This window comes from Camelus ferus, chromosome 2 (genome assembly GCF_009834535.1).
Source record: "Camelus ferus isolate YT-003-E chromosome 2, BCGSAC_Cfer_1.0, whole genome shotgun sequence".
Classification (NCBI taxonomy): domain Eukaryota; kingdom Metazoa; phylum Chordata; class Mammalia; order Artiodactyla; family Camelidae; genus Camelus; species Camelus ferus.
In genome coordinates this window covers 80,960,074-80,978,696 of record NC_045697.1, presented here as the reverse complement: position 1 = coordinate 80,978,696, position 18,623 = coordinate 80,960,074, and the positions used below count along the sequence as shown (strand labels likewise).

Here is an 18,623-nt window from a genome sequence, read left to right as displayed (position 1 = left end):
GAACAGCAAGGGACGGTGATTCAGTCACAGCTCATCCTCAATGACAAGAGTTATCACAATACAGCAACAGCAAGCACCCCCAAGTACCACCAGGGCTCTCGTTTGCCCAAACCCTCTCAGGTAAGCACTGCTGGCCTCATTTTAACGAGGCCAACTCCCAGCCTGGTCCAAAAGAGACCTATTAAGGCCAAAAGATGAAAAGCCAAGACCTTTTGGCTGAAAAGGCCCATGTTTTTCCACTTTGCTACTTTGCCACAGCCCCTGGAAAGTGGTATAAAAAATTCTGTAAACAAAACTATAAACTAGGTAGTCTGTCTCCAGTGCCGCTGATTTTTCAGAAGCTCCTGCTCACTCCCTCCTCTTTCAAAGTCTGCACTCAGGAATAGATCTGACAAACTCACTAACAGTAGTGATTTTAATTTCAAAACTAGACTGTTTGGCTTGGAATGAGAGTATCTGTGAAGAATATACCAAAAACAGGTGCTAACAGCAATAAAATTATGAAAATTATCATTTGTAAAAATGAATAGTCAAAAAATATATCCCTTGACATTGCCAGTGTTTGAATTAGTATCTAAATGGACAATTCTGCAGGGCACCTAAAGGTTAAATACGTAATAGTAGACGGAGGAAGGTGTTTAAAAATCATGTCAGATTCTGCACATTTGGGTCTCCTAATGTATCAGGAAACTCTTGTAAGCCCATAATGCTTACAGAAGCAACTGATAAGCTATTTAAAACTACGATGCTGCTTAGAAAATTACCGTATCAGTGAACTGAACAGTAAGTTATTGATGGTTGCAACAGTGCCTGATTTACTTCCTGGATAGATTCACTCAGCCATGTAATCTGGTTTCTTACTACAAGATAAAGACAAAATAAAAGCTCAGGCTAACTTTTGCAAGAATTATCTGAAACAACATTTTACATTAATGAGTTCCCATAGGGAATCTAGCATTTATGCCCAACTATTATGTTGTGAATATTTAAGCTAAGAATCAGTAATTAGAATTAAACTGTTCATCTCCTGCAAATATCATAGTTCTCCATTTTCGGATCCCCACATAGCAACCAACAGAGCAGTGGTACTACAGGGATGAACACATTCTAAAAAAGTATTTGTGAGCCATGGTGTTCAAAATAAGGAACCAACTATAAAAATATATATTTTGATTAAATACTTATTTAAAAGGAGGCACTTTAATCAATATGATAGAATGATTATAACCCTGTCTCTAGCTTTATGTTTCAAGAGATAACTTATATTTAACATACTATTAAATGGCTTTTGATTAAAATGGCCTTAGTTTTTCACAACTGCTGCAATCCGGGATCAGTCTGTTAACCCCAAGGACTCTGGTCCCATAACTCAGCCTAGACATTTATTTACTGTTGGGGAAGTCAGCTTCCCACTACCACATGTAATAATAAGTAATGGCTTATTACTCAATGCAGTGTACATACAATGCACTTATAAATGTAATATAATTACATTACCATATGTAATAACAAGTAATGGTTTATTACTCAGTGAAAACTAAGTATAAAGTCTCTCTTTTGATTTTTGGTTTTATTCTCCTTCTCATAACTTGATCTGTTGCACAATGTCTGTTTTTCCCCCAGAACCTTTCTCTGTGAGGGAGCTCTCTGGTAAATGACAAAATGACAAACAATGATTATCTCATGACCCCATTCTTGGTCTCACGCTCTTTCTTATCTCTGTTTATCTCTTATCTGTATCTCTCACCAGGACTGTTTCCGCAAATTAAAAATGTCTCTACAAATGGTGAAATGAAGATGCCCCTCATACTCCCAGCCTGGCAGTAAGGCACCTCTGAGGTCCACCAGGTGAGTGTCACAGCACCCAAGCCGTCTTTCAGGCAACAACAGCGGGCCCGTCTTGCACTGCTGCCCTCGTTCACACGGGTATTTGGAACACAGGAGAGACCATTTAGCTCACCAACTGGGTGATTTCCATTTCTCAGTATCGATAACTTTAGGTAGCTACTCTAATTCATTAAAATAACTCAGCCTGGATTGTTTGGTGACTTAATGACCGAGAAGGCATCTGGACGTAAATTTGAAATCAACAAAAAATGGTTATAATACTAACAACATTGATGTACTAGCTGAATCACCTACTTTTTTGGCACCTATTTCTATTTGACGCAATTCATTCAATTTTAAATGGCTACCATTTTCCAAGTACACAGGGCAGAGGAGAGTAAGTAGGTTATCTACCTTATTATATCCACCCTTTAAGGCATCCACACCCCAGTTAGGGAGAGAACCGCGCGAAAAAACTGGTAATTAAGGTACAGTCTATTAGGTGCAATTACAGTTCAGGGCTGTAGACGCTGAACAGTGGCAGAGACCAAGCGCCCGGCAGAGCCAGACCACTCCAGCCAATGGGAAATCATCTAAAATTCATCACCTCAATTTTAATCATCGAAAGACTCCCTAAGTAAATGTACTATTCTTCGGTGGTAGTATTGTTTTTACCCCTTAATAAAACTTCTCAAAGTAAATGTTGTTTTAAGCCACTAAGTTCTGGGGTAGTTTTTTATGCAGCAATAAATAAATAAATAAATAAATAAATAAATAAATAAATAAATGATACACCCTCTGATTCACAAAAAAACCAAACAAACTACTAAAAGCTACAGTCACCCCCTATTACATATTATTATTTCATTCACATTTATTACCTGAAGGACCTAACCAAATAGGAATCTATGTTTATAGACCTCCTTCCTGGCCAAAGTAAACCTTTTTTTTTCCCAACTTTTTTTTCTTTTTGAATTCATATCATGTTCTCTACCACTCTGTAATGAAAGAGATAGGCTACTATCTGGATATGATCCAACCTAAACCTCTTCCCCTTAATCCTCACATTTTAAGGACTCCTACCAGGTATTAAATAGTACAATAAGTTAGGCACAGGCATTTAAAAATGATTCTGTCATGAAGGCAGGCAATTTCTTCACTCTACACCAACATAGCACTGTAATCAAAAACATTGGGACTGTGGCAGATTTCTTTATTACTAAATCTCTACAACATCATAGGAGTCCAAATGCTATCTTCTGACTCTCATAGTTAAGTCCTCACAGTCTTTGACATACCAAATGAAGATTAGAGAAACTGTCGTCTCTGCAGAGTTCGGCACACACTATAAATGTGTAAATGAGTAAATGAGTGACAAGAGACACAGGCATCTTGACAAAATATCTCATCGATAGCAAAACAATCCACATGTCACTTGGCTGAGCCACAAGCTTTCTGTGTGGCCTTGGACGAGACACTCAAACTCTTTTAATCTCCTACGTGACAAACGAATGGGCTACTTGCTGCATTTTGAGGAGGAACTGGAGCTGAACCAGATGCTCTCTTGAGTTTCTTTAGGCTCCAACATTATGAAAGCTTCTAAAAAATGCCGTTTAGACATTTCTCTAACTTTTCATCCCAGGTTGTGAAATGAAATCCCACTGTCCAATCACTTCCAGACATCTGGAAAACCTAGACCACTCCCAGTGTAAGATACCGAGGTAGTTAACAATTAAGCTGTTCAGTGAGTCATGCGTTCTAAGTGGCCACTTGCTGGGCCCTATTATTTTAGTGTCACTACCACGACCTGTAAATAATACAGGCATTTGAGAAACTCATTAACTTTTAGGACCCTGAGGTATAGTTTACTGTATCAGGCAGATCTACTAGAGAAGTCCCAATAGGAACGCTTGGGTTCCTAAGCACATAAAACCTCGCTAGTGTAAGGAATATCAGAAATTTTAAGACACATCATTCTTCAAAATACTCCCTCTATTGAAGAACTTTGTAAATGCCTCACCAAAATGAAAATGGCCTTCATTCTCATAACCTAACCCACTCTCAATGACGATACACTAATCTAGGTCCACATGCCTAACGCAGGCACATGCCGGATATGTATGTATTTGCCTGTGACACAGAACTAAGTGTCACAGCCAAGGCAATGCTTGTAAATGAATAGCACATTTTCAAAAGAATCATTACAGAAAGCCCCAAGAGGAAAAAAGAACAAGGAAGCCCCACAAAGAAGGTCAAACTAGAAGTCACGGCAAATCAGAAAACATTTCGAGTAGTAACCTTATAGGAGGCTCCAAAAACCAAAAGGTGCTTTTAAAGTAAAACAAAGCACAGCAGCCCCTGTTGATCTCCAGGGTTTATGTTCCAAGACCCCCCAGTGGACGCTTGAAACCTCAGATAGTACTGAACCCTATATATACCAGGTTTTCCCTGTACATACATACCTGTGATGAATTTTAATTTATGAACTAGGCACGGTATGAGATTAACAATAATTAATAAAATTGATCACAATACACTGTCATAAATGTTATGTGAATGTGATCTCTCTCTCTCTCAATATCTCACTGTACTCTACCCAGCCTTCTTATGATAAAATGCCTATGTGATCACGTGAGGTGAAGTTAATTACGCAGGCACTGCGACACAGAGTCAGGGTACTGCTGACCTTCTGACAGTGCATCAGAAGGAGAATCACGTTGTGCTGTACACCAGAAATTGACACAACATTGTAAACTGACTATACAATTAAAAATAAAAAGTAAAAAAAAAGGAGAATCGTCTGCTCTGAGTGACCCTGGATCATGGAACCATGAGGATGTTGATGGGTGTCTGGAGCAGTGTCGATGGTTGGGGATTCTGGGCAGGACAGGACAGAGCAGGACAGAGCTGGACTCTGCGAGATTTCATCACGCTACTCAAAACAACGTGCGATTTAAAACTTATGAATTGCTTATCTATGGAATTTTCCATTTAACATTTTGTGATAGAGGTTGAGCGAGGGTAGGTGAAGCCACAGATATGGGGAGGATTACTGCAGTGAAAACTAACAGGCGTAAGGACCCATGCTATCTTACGAAGCATAAAGTCGTATTTGGTGCTTAGGCTGTGTAGTTCAAGCTGCTGCAACTCAAGAAAAATGTACAGGCAGTCAGAAGATTCCTTATTATCATCGATCCCTTCTTCAACCTGAAGAAGGGAGACAGCATTCGAACAAAAACCCGAAGGAGCAGGAGGAAGGGAGGTGCTCTGGCTGGGAGAAGATGAAGACTTGGAGAGAGTGGGCTTGATCTGCCTAACATTATTACACACTCAGTTAAGGGAAAGACAGACTTGCTTCCAAGTCTTTTAGAAGCTGCTTCTAACATCTGATTTTAGGAAGGGAGTAATACATCACACAGTGACTCTGGGAGACTATTTCCAGGATTCCAAATGGGCTTGGATGAATTCACGAATGGCTGAGGCACACTGGACTTAATCCCCATCCTTTACAGCTGGTGTCAGAGAGGACTGTGCTCGCCTCGCAGCTTCCACCAGTGGCATCTGGGGTTTATGGGCTGAAGATCTGGCAAGTTCTGTTTTTTCATGTTACGTGAAATATATCATATCAAAGTATTATTTATACTTTGTATTTACACTTCTAATGGAGGTGTTATAAAAGTCTACAGGTTGTACACTCTGATCATCTTACTTCCCCACAAGAAAATTCTGCCCGGTGATGGTGCTCATTTGATGCCTAGATGAGAAAATCTGGATTTACTCTTCATCAAGGCCCTGACAGGTTCTTCAGTATGTAGAGGCCAAAGCTAGAAATGAACAATTGTTGTTCTGAGTGGCTATTTTCAAGATTTTAAGAGTAGAAATGGTTGCAATAGAGAAAATCATAGAACAGGCCCTATGCTTCTGGTAAATGCCATCAGATGTTGAGATTAAATCCAGAGTCAACCTGAGGCTAGAAAACCCCCTACAATAACAGATATGCAAGTACAGCTCCTGTGAGTTTGAGATACCTAATAAAAAAACAGACTGGGATGGAGAACAGAACACAAGGGATTTGATGACAGTTCAACCCCCACCAAAAAAGAATTCAGGTTTGACTTAGAGAGTAGACAGGTTTTGTTAAAAACCTAATTAATTCTGTCTTTGAAATGAAATCACAAGGGGGCATGAATTCTTTAAAACAGTCACATTTGCTTACTAACTAAGTAAAAATTAGTTGGCTCCCTAGTTGGATGGAAGTTACTACCTCACTTTTGTTGCTGGACACAAACTTCCTAGTAGTTATGACTACAGAAGGAAGGACACTCTTCATGTCATTCTACTTATTTGAGTTCACTGGACCTAACCTAGATGCAGAGACCTGTGTTTGCATTGTCTGGGGGAGATCAGAGGGAACTCAGTGTTTAATCAAAAGCAGAATCTCTTACACTCAGTAAAACGAACTATCTAATTACACTCTCCTCACATACTATGGTTATCGCTTAATTCCAAATCAACTTCGCAGCCAGTCTACTGACCACACGGTAGAGGTCCCCTGGCATTACTGAAACGTTCAAAGCAGAAATGCTTTCCAGGGGAGTGGGGCACCCACAAATAAAGGGACCTTGGTAGGCTCTGTGCCCTAACCACTTTTCAAAATAGCATTTGTAATCCAACAAGACCCAATCTTATTTCTTCCAAAAATTAAAACTGACAAACTGACATTTATATTTAGAAAACATTACCAAGGAGCTCAGCAAACCTTACTTCTGGTAGTGGGCTGGCCGGTTTGGTTAGGATTCCTCCTACATAAACCACATTAGGCAGAGTGGGTCTCGGAAACTCCAGTGCTACATCTGTACACAGCATCCACAGGCTGGACCCATGGACCAAGTCATACATGGACTTCTCCGGCAGCAGGTTGTACTTCTGCATTATCCTTTCATATTTGGGGAGAACCAGAAAACTGATCCCTAATCTGGAAATGAGGTAAACGCCGGTATTTTTCATCCTTTGCAGCAGGTTCATGTGGTCCGTGAGGAGTGAGTTAAACTCTGGGACGTAAGCTAATGGGGCAGGAGCACCCACTTCAGCAGGATACCAAAGGCCAGTTGAGAATACAGCATATTTAACCCCCAAAAGATGAGCTATCACAAATCCACACATGTCATTAGGGTCCACCAGCAGCAGGTCAAACTTTTCCTTTTTCAGACCCTGGATCAGGGCACGGTTGCCAACCATCATGTCACAGTTCTTAGTATAGCGATCCAGTATGTCAAACAGTTCGATTGCTGTCAGTCTCCCAGAGAAAATATTCCGCATTTTGGACTGCAGGAACGCATCGGAGGTGGTGCTGTTAAAGATCCCTGGGTAGCGCTGGAGGCTGTAATGATTAGATGGCGCGATGTCTCTGCCTTCAGAGAGGAGGAACACTGTGCGGTGGCCTCTCTCGTGCAACGCCGAGGCGAGCGTCTTAAAAATGTACATATGGCTTTCAAACATAATTGGCGGCACGATGATGATTTTGGCAGCTTTCGCTATCCCAACAGCACTCCACAGGAGCATGAAATATGGAGTGTAAGACTTCATAGCTGAAATGACAAACAGAAAACTATTTAAAACAGAATGCAATCCTTACCACTCAAAACAATCACAAAGACATTTTTTCAAAGTATCTGATGACCCAGTACTTTGAGGATTGCTTTCAAAAATTACCCCAATACTTGTTCCGATTACCTCTTTATTTTTGAAAGATATTTTTTAAGGTATAGAACTGATAGCAAAGCTGGCATCAACTGAAATATTTTTAAAACGTATCAGTTTTGGAACACAATTACGTCAATAATGGAAAACTAAGTTTTTTTAAAAATTTGAAATGAAACTTCAGTCAGACTGAATGACAAAAGATCTCTCTTCTTTGAATAATAGCTATGAGGTATCTATGAAACCTTTTCTTTTGATTGAAAATCAATGTTAATCCCAGGAAGAAATGCCAAGACTTTTTACTTCCAGGTATATCAGCATGTATGTCTCTTTTTAAATCATTTTATCACAGCAGTTACATTCTCAACTATGACCAAAGCATATCAAAGAACGATTATGTTTTAGAAAATAATTCTTTCAAGTCGTAGTTCTATAGAAAAGACATTTTTTCCACAGGGAAAAAAATAACCTTTAATGTGAATTCCTCCTTTATCTAAACATCCTTAAGTATCCTGGTTTCTGTAACTTATATCAGTTTGCTGATTCATGTCAGGACATTGTCTAAAAGAGAAGCTTTTAATAGAAAAGTTCAAGAGAGTTAACTGGACCTCAGTAAACGCTTATGAAAGAAGTGACTGAGGGAGGGTATAGCTCCTGTGGTAGAGTGCATACTTAGCATGCAGAGGTCCTGGGTTCAATCCTCAGTACCTCCTCTAAAAAGTAAAACAAACCTAATCACCTCCCACACCAAAAAAAAAAAAAAAAGTTAAAAAAAAGTGACTGATGAGTTGATGAGTGAGTATGTCCCTGACCACACTTCCTGGGTTGTACCTGTAACTTGGGTGCAAAGGGCAAGTCAGATGACAGCTGTGCACTTGGTGGCTAAGGCTTCTTCTACTTTTTTGTGTTAACAGAGTATATACAATAGTTAGAGTCATCTTCTATTATTTTTTAGAAATAACACCTATGAAGGGCCACAGAGTGTGCAAACTCCCCCTAAGCTACCTAATATAAGTTTTACTTAGGTTCTAAATTAGCTTCCAAATAGGGAAAGATCTAAACAATAATTACCCATGCAAACTGGACACTTACTTCAAGGAACAACTTAAAATATATTTATATGCAACCACCAAATCTATATTTAGTTTTATTCATTATTACATATTAACAATTCTACTTGTACAAATTCCCACCATCTAAATGCAGTTTAAACAACTATACCTTCTCAACATTCAAACACTGCAAGCAACCTAAAAAAAAAAAAAAAGAAAGAAATCAATAACAGGCAAATGATCGACTCTCCCAATACCAAGATTAAATTATAAAACACATTATATTTCCCAGTGCTTTTCCCCTCTCTCACTACACGGACATTTTCCAGCCATTTCTAGATGAGTTGATGCCATACTATTAAGAGTAAACAGAAGTAATGCACGTTATAAACATAAAAGCCTATGTTAAATGTTGCTTGAATTAATGTGAGGGCTTAAAAAAAATAAAGCTGGAGAAAACACTGTTTCTACAGCAATGAAGTAAGTTTATTCTACAATTACATGGTCAATGAAGGAAGAAAATTAAGTCATCAGTCTTGCAGAAAACTTTCCAGGCCTTTATTCTCCTACGTTGCCTCTCCAATGTATCTCTCTGGTATAACCTTCTTCCAATGTCAAGGAGGAAAAAACTAGGAATTTTAAGTAGATATGCTATTAATTCTAGGAATGAGGTTTATGCAGCAAGAATTGTTTCAGCAGCTACTGCCCACCACCGTGATTGCTATGCCCGTTATTATCTGCACGCCTAGGAAGACATGCGGGATGATGGACCAGTGCTGGGCAACTGCTCTGCCTGCTGTGTTTCGCATCTAGCTGAGTAGTGAGCACACTCAGTTTGTTCAGCTACAGTTAAAACTACTACTTTATAAATAAGAAACAAAACAAAAAATAATAGGGGGGAAACAAATCCTTTCACTGTGTTTTTTATTTTATTCTTCCTTCTTTACTTTAGTATTTTATTTCGATTAATTACTGCAAAGTAAAAAGAAACCACACAAAAAGTTTGTTTAATACACAATTGCTTATGTTCCAGAACAGCACTGCCCAATAGAACTCTCTGTGACAATGAAAATGTTCTGTCTCCTTTCTGTCCAATATAGTAGCCTCCACTGAACAGCTAAAATGCTGTCAGTGTGACTGAGCGACTGAATTTTAAATTAGTACGAGTGGCTACTGTACCAAAATTAGGTTAGAAAAAGTCCATAGATTCTGTAGATATAAATTCTAAATGTAACTATTCAGATACCAATATTCATGTGATAAAGTATCTTCTAAAAATAATGTCTACTAGATCCTCATATGGCTTCATGAAAAAATAGTAATTAAGATAAAGAAGCATCATTTGCACAAGTTTGTCATTCTGCTGTTCAAATACAAAGCTAATTATGAAGGATTACAACGGCACTTTAATCTCATGAATACCACTGTGATGGATAACCAAATGACTAACACAACTACCAACAGTGAGGTTCTGCTAATCCAGAAATATCAGTGTGCCTGTCTACTGATGAGCTGGACTTCATTAACAGTAAAGTCTTCTCCTCTGAGAAAAATAAGGGAATGAGAAGATATGCAACAGTCTGGGAGAAATATCTGCAAAAGACCTATCTGATAAAGGACTGTTAGCCAAGACATATAAGGAAGGAACTCTTAAAACTCACCAACGAAAAAAACAAAAATCAAACAACCTAATTTAAAAAGTGTTCAAAGATGTTAATAGACACCTCACCAAAGAAAACACAGATGACAAATAAGCATACGAAAAGATGTTCCACATTGTACATCATCAGGGAAGTGCAAATTAACACAATAATGAGATCCCACTACACATCTATTAAAATGGCCAAAATCCAGAACACTGACACCACCAAATGCTGAAGAGGATATGGAACAACGGAAACTCCCATACATTGCTGGTGGGGATGCAAAACAATACAGATACTTTGGAAGACAAGTTGGTGGTTTCTTATAAAACTAAACACACTCTTACCGTGTGACCCAGCAATTGTGCTCCTTGGTATTTACCCGAAGGAGATGAAAACTGATGTTTGTATAAAAATCTGCACACAAATGTTAATAACAGCTTTATTTACAATTGCCAAAACTTGGGAGCAACTGAGTTTACCACCCTCAGGTGAATAAACTGGTACATCTGTGTAATGGAATCTTATTCGGCACTAAGAAATGATTTCTCAAGCCATGAAAAGACAGAGAGGAAATTTAAATGTCTACTTACTAAACGAAAGAAGTCAACCTGAAAGGACTACATACTGTATGATTCCAACTATATGACCTTCTGGAAAAGGCAAAACTATGGAAACTGTAAAGAGATTGGTTGCAGGGGAGGAAGGATGAATAGGCAGAGAATACAGGACTTTGAGGTCAGTGAAACTATTCTGTAAGATACTACAATGGTGGATTCATGCCATTATACATTTACCCAAACCCACAGACCTCACAACAAGCATGAACCCTGTAAAGTGTGGACTCTGGGAGACAATGACGCGTCAGTGTAGGTTCACTGATGGTAACAAATGTACCACAGTGGTACAAGATGCTGATAGTGGAGAAAGGTGTGCAAGTGTGGGGGAAAGGGGTATTTGGGAACTCCATGTACTTTCTGCTCAACTTTGCTGTGAATGTAAAACTGCTCTAAAAAGTCAAGTTCATTAGTTTAAGAAAAAAATGTAAAAGAAACTGGAAAAAATTAATGAGAACAAAATAAACTAGATAATTAAAAAAGGGTTGGCTGTATCAAATGCACTATAAACAAAATTAAATGGAAAATGACACCCTAGAAAAACAACCTACAACATATATAATAGATATTTAACCTCTATATGCATTTTCATGAAGTCATTGTTTAGGGCAAGAGAAGATGGTTACTAATTGCAAACACTTGGAGATATGTTAAAATTCCCAATAACTGGAAACAGGTTAAATAAACTGTCATTCAGTCATACAATACAGCCACTAAAATAATCTTGTAGAAGAATATTTAGTGGCATGGAAAGATATTCAAGATTTCCTACTGACTAAAAATTAGGTCACTGAACATTACCATAGCATGTACCACTTTGTACAGATATATAAGTGTACGCACATAGGGATGATGAGCACCAATGGGCAGTTTTTTTTCTGGATGGTATGAATCTTATAAAAGATTTTAACTTTTTCTACATTGGACACGTGTTACTTTTCTTTTAATAAAAATAACAACAAGTATTATTTTAAAGTAAGTTATGATTAAAATGATCTCATTCACAGTAACAATAAAGTACATAATTACGTTTAAAATTAACTAAAAAGGCTATTTGTTGGCTCTACTAATATGGCAAGCTTTTCTCTGAAGACATATACAGAGAGATAATAATTGCATAGAGATACTATAGTATTTTAATCGAATACAATATTTTTAAAAAGGCAATCCTTCTTTACCTGTATTATAAATAGACTAAATAATTACTCTCAAAAATCTCACTGGATGGTTTTGTTTTGTTTGGAATTTGACCAAATTATACCGGTTTATTTACTAGAATAGGCAAGAAGAGAGAATACATTGTTGAAAAAGCAACAGTAATGGCTTGGGACAGCAAGGTAAATATTAAAACAAATTTTGTAATTAAAACACTGTGGAACTAGCCCAAGAATCCTAATTCAAATCAATGGATCAGAGTAGGTAGCTTATAAGAACTTCTTGAATAAATATGAACATAATATGAGATGAAGGAAGTACCACAAGTAGATGATGAAAGAACAGATTATTCAATATGAAGTGTTAAAAACTGTCTTAATATTTGAGAAACAAAATCACTAAATTTTTTGCCTTAGACTTTTCCCAAAGTAAATCAAACAGAATAATGTTAAACTGTTTTTTAAAATAAAGCAATCAAAAGTGCTGAGCTTTAAATGATCTCTAGGAAGAAAAAAAAAACAGAACATAAAGCAAAGGAGAAAATTCACTATTACAAATATAATTACATTTGGTTATATAATCATTAAATATTTTTGGAATTTTTAAAATACCTGGAGCAGAGGTTTCCAGTCCAAGATGGTTGACTGAACACAGGAGTTTCTACTCCTTTCCTCCCAAAGCTCCTCTGGAAATTAGAGTGAAGAATATAAAAGAGAAAAAGTACCTCTGAGAACTGACAAGAAGAAGAGAGGTGTGGCCGAGGCCACGGCCATCAGTGGAATGGATTTCTGATCAACAGATTTTGGCAAATAGCTTATTGAGGGATAGAAAAGAATGGATGAACTCATGACCCAGAAATACAGAGGAGAAGCCTGCAGGAGAGATGAAAACTGCTTCCAGAATGGCTAAGAGCTTAAGGGGACACTCAGAAGAGCAAGAGTAGGGGGCAGAGCAGGAAGTGAAGGGGAAGAGCTACGGAGGAGCTGGACCAGTTTCCCATCCATCTCGTCTCCCTTCAGTCCCACAGGGTTGCAAAGCAGGGGCTGTTGTATTCACCCCCAAAAAGTAAAAATGAAGGCCAGTTGTCTAGATAAAATGGATAACCTGTCTTAAGAGTGATTACAACTCATAACTCAGGGGAAAACTCTCCTCATGTTGATCTCTGGGAGGCGGCACAGGGCTCTGCTTCTGTGCCCTGGAGAGGAAGCACTGGTCACAGGGCTCGCGGCACCTCCACATGCAGTCTGACCTCAGCCTTCCACTTAGTCTAAGGAGCTTGAAACTTGCTGAATGATTAAACAAATGAACCAAAGAGATCTGTCTTTCGCAAAATCAGCAAGGATGTCATTTTTAATGATAAGGCTCAGTCCTTGCAAAGATATAGCATAGTTTTAGGCAGCTGGTAAAAATGTAAATCGGCACAAATATTGTGGAAAACAACTGGCAGATTATTTTACATTCATGAAACTCTCTAAGTCAGAATTACCAACATGTATGTCCAAAGATGTTCCCTGCCTTCCCTTCCAACAGCAAACAGCCAGGAACCACTAAGAATCCAGCAGTAGAGAATTGACCAAAGTATAGTATGTTTTACAATGGAATGCTATAGAACCATCAAAACTGATGTTTAAAAAAATATATTTAAGTTGAGAAAGTGCTTGTAACATAATAAGAAAGCAAGGAACCGAATCATGTATGTAATATACATATATATATACACACATAAAATGATTATAATGACAACTAAGTAAATATCAAATGTTATCAAATAGTAAATTTGGATTGTCAAAAAGAGTGATTTTGTTTTATTTTCCCATTTATATATTTCTGGATTTTTTAAGTTTTCTACCAAAAATATATAATGTTTATAACACACTCATTCAATTTACATGCCCCTTGAGCACGCCTTACACTCACTCTCCCTTTGGAGTCAAGTGTCTTAAAACATCAGTCTATTTGCTAGGCCCTGCTCACTCCCTAAATGATTCCAGTCTGCCATTGACTCCACCTGAACACTCTGCCTGAACACTCACTGTCAAGGGCATTAAATACCTCCTAATGTTCATACAAGTGCCCCTTTTCCCAGCAGTTATCTGCTTGGACTTCTCTATCATGCTAGATACTACTGAACCCCCTTCTCCAAATTCTCTCTTGGCTTCTGAGATGCTGCTGCTACCTGACTCTATCTCACTGCCAGAATATTGAATAAAATACAAAATTCAAAGACTCTAAACAAATTTCATTTTGTGTATCAGACCACCCTTTCTCCTATTTTGTATAACAAATTTTTCTAGGCCTGCATTCAAGACAGGAAACAATGCCAATTTTAGTAAGTATGCCCACCCCTCACTATATGGGAGCCATTCAACATTTAAGTATGAATTAATTTGAGCAAAATGACAAGGATATTGGGGTGGCGCTGTACCTAAATGCTGCACATGTGAAACATTCATTTGCAAAGGTGATCCCTCCAAGGCCCAAAGAAAGGTTCTAAACCCTTAAGAGCACCAGGAAAAATTAGATTAGCTATACATTGCTCCAGCTCCTGAGGAACAATGGTTCACACAGGCTGAAACTTGACACAGGAACACCCCAACATACTATTGAGATTTTTAAAGATGACAAATAGACTTTATGATTTCCTATTTTTCCCATTTTCTCAAATATCAGAGCCTAACACCATACTAGACTTCTGGCAACCTTACTATTTCCATCTACTTATTAAAAAAATTTTTTTAAAAAGTAGGGGCATCACCTTGGCCACCATTTGAAAGAATCATTTCCCTGGTTTTTTTCTGTTTGCGGTTGGATCACTAATAACTCCGAACTGGAAAGCATACATGAGGATGAACTATATTAGGAAAAGAAAGCGACAGGCACACAAACCACGGGAAAGAACTTAGCTTTTGACAGTGTAGCATCCCAGCAGCACAAAAATTCATAGTCTATCTTTTTAAGAAGGAATTAATCAAAGTGTTTTGGCATTAAGAAAAACAAAATAAGGGCTAATGGGAAATTTCAGATAATGTCTGTACATGGTGAACTGGGCTATTTAGAAAAATAAAGTGAATGATTTAGTCCTCAAAGCAGATTATGTAGTCTAGCAAACTCAACAGATGAACTTCTTTGTGCTTTTAAGTTTCCTTGACATTTAGTGTTACGTGGACTGCAATAAGAAGAGAAAATATATCAGTCATAACTGCCACCACAGGTCAATCTTGGTACTATATGAAATATTGTGGAGTAATTTCATCTTTCTTCAAAATATCTTCTAAAATAAAGCTCTGGAAAATACCATCCAGTAAAATAAAAACAGAATAAAAAATAAATCCATCAAAGTAAAGCCTAACTAGGCTTTTATTTTTTTACTTTTTATTAAATGTTTTAACTTTACTAGTGTTTTTAAATAAATATTGATTTTATTTTAAAAATCTATTTTTTCTCTCCCTAATGCAAATTAAACTCCAAAAGGGTAGAAACTGTAGTAAAAATTGATAACTGTTTTACTCCCATTGCCTAAGCACATAGTGAAAGCTCAGTAAAGATTTACTGAACGATGACTATGATTGTGATTTTGCACCAGGATATGTAATTGGACAACAGGCACCTCCACTAATGGCCTCATTTTTTTCCCCTTTGATTTTAAATGAATGAACTTGTAATTATATCAATTGCTTTAATTCTGAACAAAATTCTAAATCAATAGTCTTTGCCTGAGGCCCTGAAGTTAGTTACATATCTCGTTTATGGACAAATTTTCTAGGGTAATGGGAGAAAGAAAGTATCAAGTCAAAGTATAGATTTCATTACAGCTTTTCTTTAATTCTAGGGGTCTTTTTTCATCTTATTTGTTAACTTCCTACATATTCACAGCAATATTGTAAATGGCCAGGAAAATGATCATTTTATTAATTAACTAGAACAGGAAAGGAAACTGGAATTTGTTGAATGCCATTCATACACATATAAGAGACAACGGTGGGATATATTTTTCTTCTCTTTTCTAGTAATGGAATCCTCTACTTTAGCTTGGCCCACACTCAAAAAGACTAAAGATATTTTCCAGCCTCTCCAGGGGCTGGTTTTAGCCACATAAGTAAATTCTAGAACATGGGCACGAGATGGAAGCAGAGTGATATGTGCAATTTCTAATTTTTGCCCTTAGAGGTTTCACTTTTCACCTTCCCGCTTGCTGGAATGAGGACATGGTAATGATTAACATCCTGGACCATGAGACAGAAGTATAAACCAGGAAAGGTGTAACAACAAAGATACTTCAGTCGAAGCTGCGGAACCGGAACCGGGAGATCAGCCCTGCCTGCTTCTGCCCATTAGAACCATTATCTGCAAGGAACTCAGCCACCTTTTTGAAGCCATTGTTATTTAAATCTCTGTTTCCAGCACCAGGGTGACCAGCCATCCCAGAAATGGGAGCCTTTCCAGGATGTGAGACTGCCAGTGCTAAAACTGAGAAAGTCCTGGGTGAGCCAGAAGGAGCAGGTCACCCCACATCTTGACACCTATATCCTAACATAAAACTCTCTAATAAACAGCAGCTCTTAAACAGAGCTGTTTTATGTACTATGTACTATGTACCTTTCCTGCATTACAGGCTTTATGAGCATTATCTCATTTTATCCTGAGAAAACACGCAAAGGCAAAAATAGTTGTTCCCACTTACAGATAAGGAGAATAAGATTGAGACTAAGAATCAGGTAAAAACTTGAGCAAGATCTAACATTTAGTGTATTGCAGAGCTTCATACCCATTTTTAATCCACTTTTATCATAGCAAGCAAAGAGAGGAAGATAACAAATCTGAAAAAACAGATTGTAACTGAGGGCAAATTGGGCGAAAAGTCAGCTTTATTGCTATAAAGTTGTTAAATGGCCCAGGTTTAAACATTTATCTTTCCCATGTAAGAAATATCTTGTGTTCTGAAGTTCATTGTGACTGTCTATTTGCAAGTAAACTCCTAAAGCAAGGAGTGCCCTAGAATCACACTGTGAAACGGGAACACACTGATTTGGGGTCGGGGGATAGGGAGAGATCATTCAGAAAATTAAGGCCACCAGTTGAGGGTTAATAATCCTTCCCACCCGAAAAAAAGCTGTGATCTGGCGATAGTCTGGCATAATTTAATTAATTAAGAGTGCAAACTGGATGAAAAACCTACATTCGGTTGGCTGTTGGCTGTTAATTGTTAATAAATAAAGGTAGGTAACTCTCAGATTTTTCAAAGTCTGCAACTTCACCAAACTAATGGTTTGATTCACTCAGAAAAATTAAAGACACTTATTTGTATGGAAGTACCCACCTTAACTTCAGAAATACAAAGTACTGAGGGGAAAAAACCATCAGCAGTACCATTCAAAAAATCTAATTCTGCACTTGGGACTTTGATGAGTGCCCAGGGGTACACAAAACACACCTCCTCTTGAAGGAGAAGTGATAAGGAATGTTTCTGTTGTTGTATACTGTTGTTGCTGTTGTAGCACGCCAAGCCAGCTGCACTTAACCACGTTTCTACACTGCCAGCACCTGCAGTTACCTCTTCCCAGACATCTATAGTCCAGGTAGTGAAGCTGTACTGAGAAACTTGATGCTATTGGCTTATCAGTGACAGCTGGCCCAGGCCCGCCTGGGATACTCCAAAATCATCAGGTGGGAATGTAAGAGAAACACAAGAAAATAGAGAAGAAAAAATAGGATAATATGGATACCAACAGATATTGCACTCAGTACCTAGTATATTATTTGTATTCAATTAATGATTGATGATGGCAATTAAATTTAACTACATTAAACATAAATTTAATCACCTAATGAAATGGTTCTCAAATGTCAAGTGTCCAAAAGAAACACCCAGGATACTAACTAAAAATGCACATTCCGGGGTCTTTTCAACACACAGGCTATTCTTAAGTCTGGGGAGAAATTCCAAAATCTGCAACTGTAAAAAGCAGCTAAAGATTCTGATACAATTCAACTGTCAGACTGAGAGACAAGGAACTCACAATGAGTCCTTATGCACAACAGGAGAAATGTAAGAGATGCAGCAGGCGTGTGGATCTGCAGTACAAAGACCTGATAAAGCTCAACTGTCCTGCGGATTCGGAAAAGGACAATGCCCAGCCCCCAGGGTCCTGAGGAACTCAAAATAAATAGTCCCCCTTTTTAAATGTCCTGTAATAAAGTACCTGCAATCTCTCAGGAGCACATGCATACAAGTTTAGCAATGTATAAAGACATGGCCATACCTTTCCATTTTCATTCAGTTTAATATCACATATTCTACTTTCCCATTATCACTTGATTATACAAATTACATACAATTTTAAGATAATTTGAAATATTAGTGTACTAGTAAAGTATTATTAATATTAGTTTAGATAACTTAAATACATGTCAATGTGTATTTAAAATTTTGGTGTTTTGGATATGTCATATTTAGGTAACCTAAGACTGTCTTTTCAGGTAGCTCATGTTTCAAGTAATGATATGTAACAATATCACTTTAAATGACCCTATCACAAAGTCTCTATAATTAAAGGAAAAAAGTATATATATATTTATGTACACACATGGCATGCATCTATGGATGCCCAAATCCATAACCTTTGTAATTT

At 37.7% G+C, this 18,623-nt stretch overlaps 1 protein-coding gene across 4 annotated transcripts in view; it reads right to left on the bottom strand.

The window, feature by feature from the left end:
* UGT8 (UDP glycosyltransferase 8) overlaps window positions 1-18,623 on the bottom strand; it is a 73,195-nt gene that overhangs the window by 41,118 nt on the left and 13,454 nt on the right. For 3 of the 4 annotated variants that reach the window (XM_032462350.1, XM_032462351.1, XM_032462352.1), the window contains exons 2-3: window positions 8,749-8,777; window positions 6,592-7,415 (exon numbers count right to left, since the gene is read on the bottom strand). In XM_032462350.1, the coding sequence (XP_032318241.1) occupies window positions 6,592-7,413 (822 nt within the window). In that variant the 5' untranslated portion in view covers window positions 7,414-7,415; window positions 8,749-8,777. The remainder of the gene's footprint in view (window positions 1-6,591; window positions 7,416-8,748; window positions 8,778-18,623) is intronic. The other variant, XM_032462354.1, reaches the window with a different exon arrangement.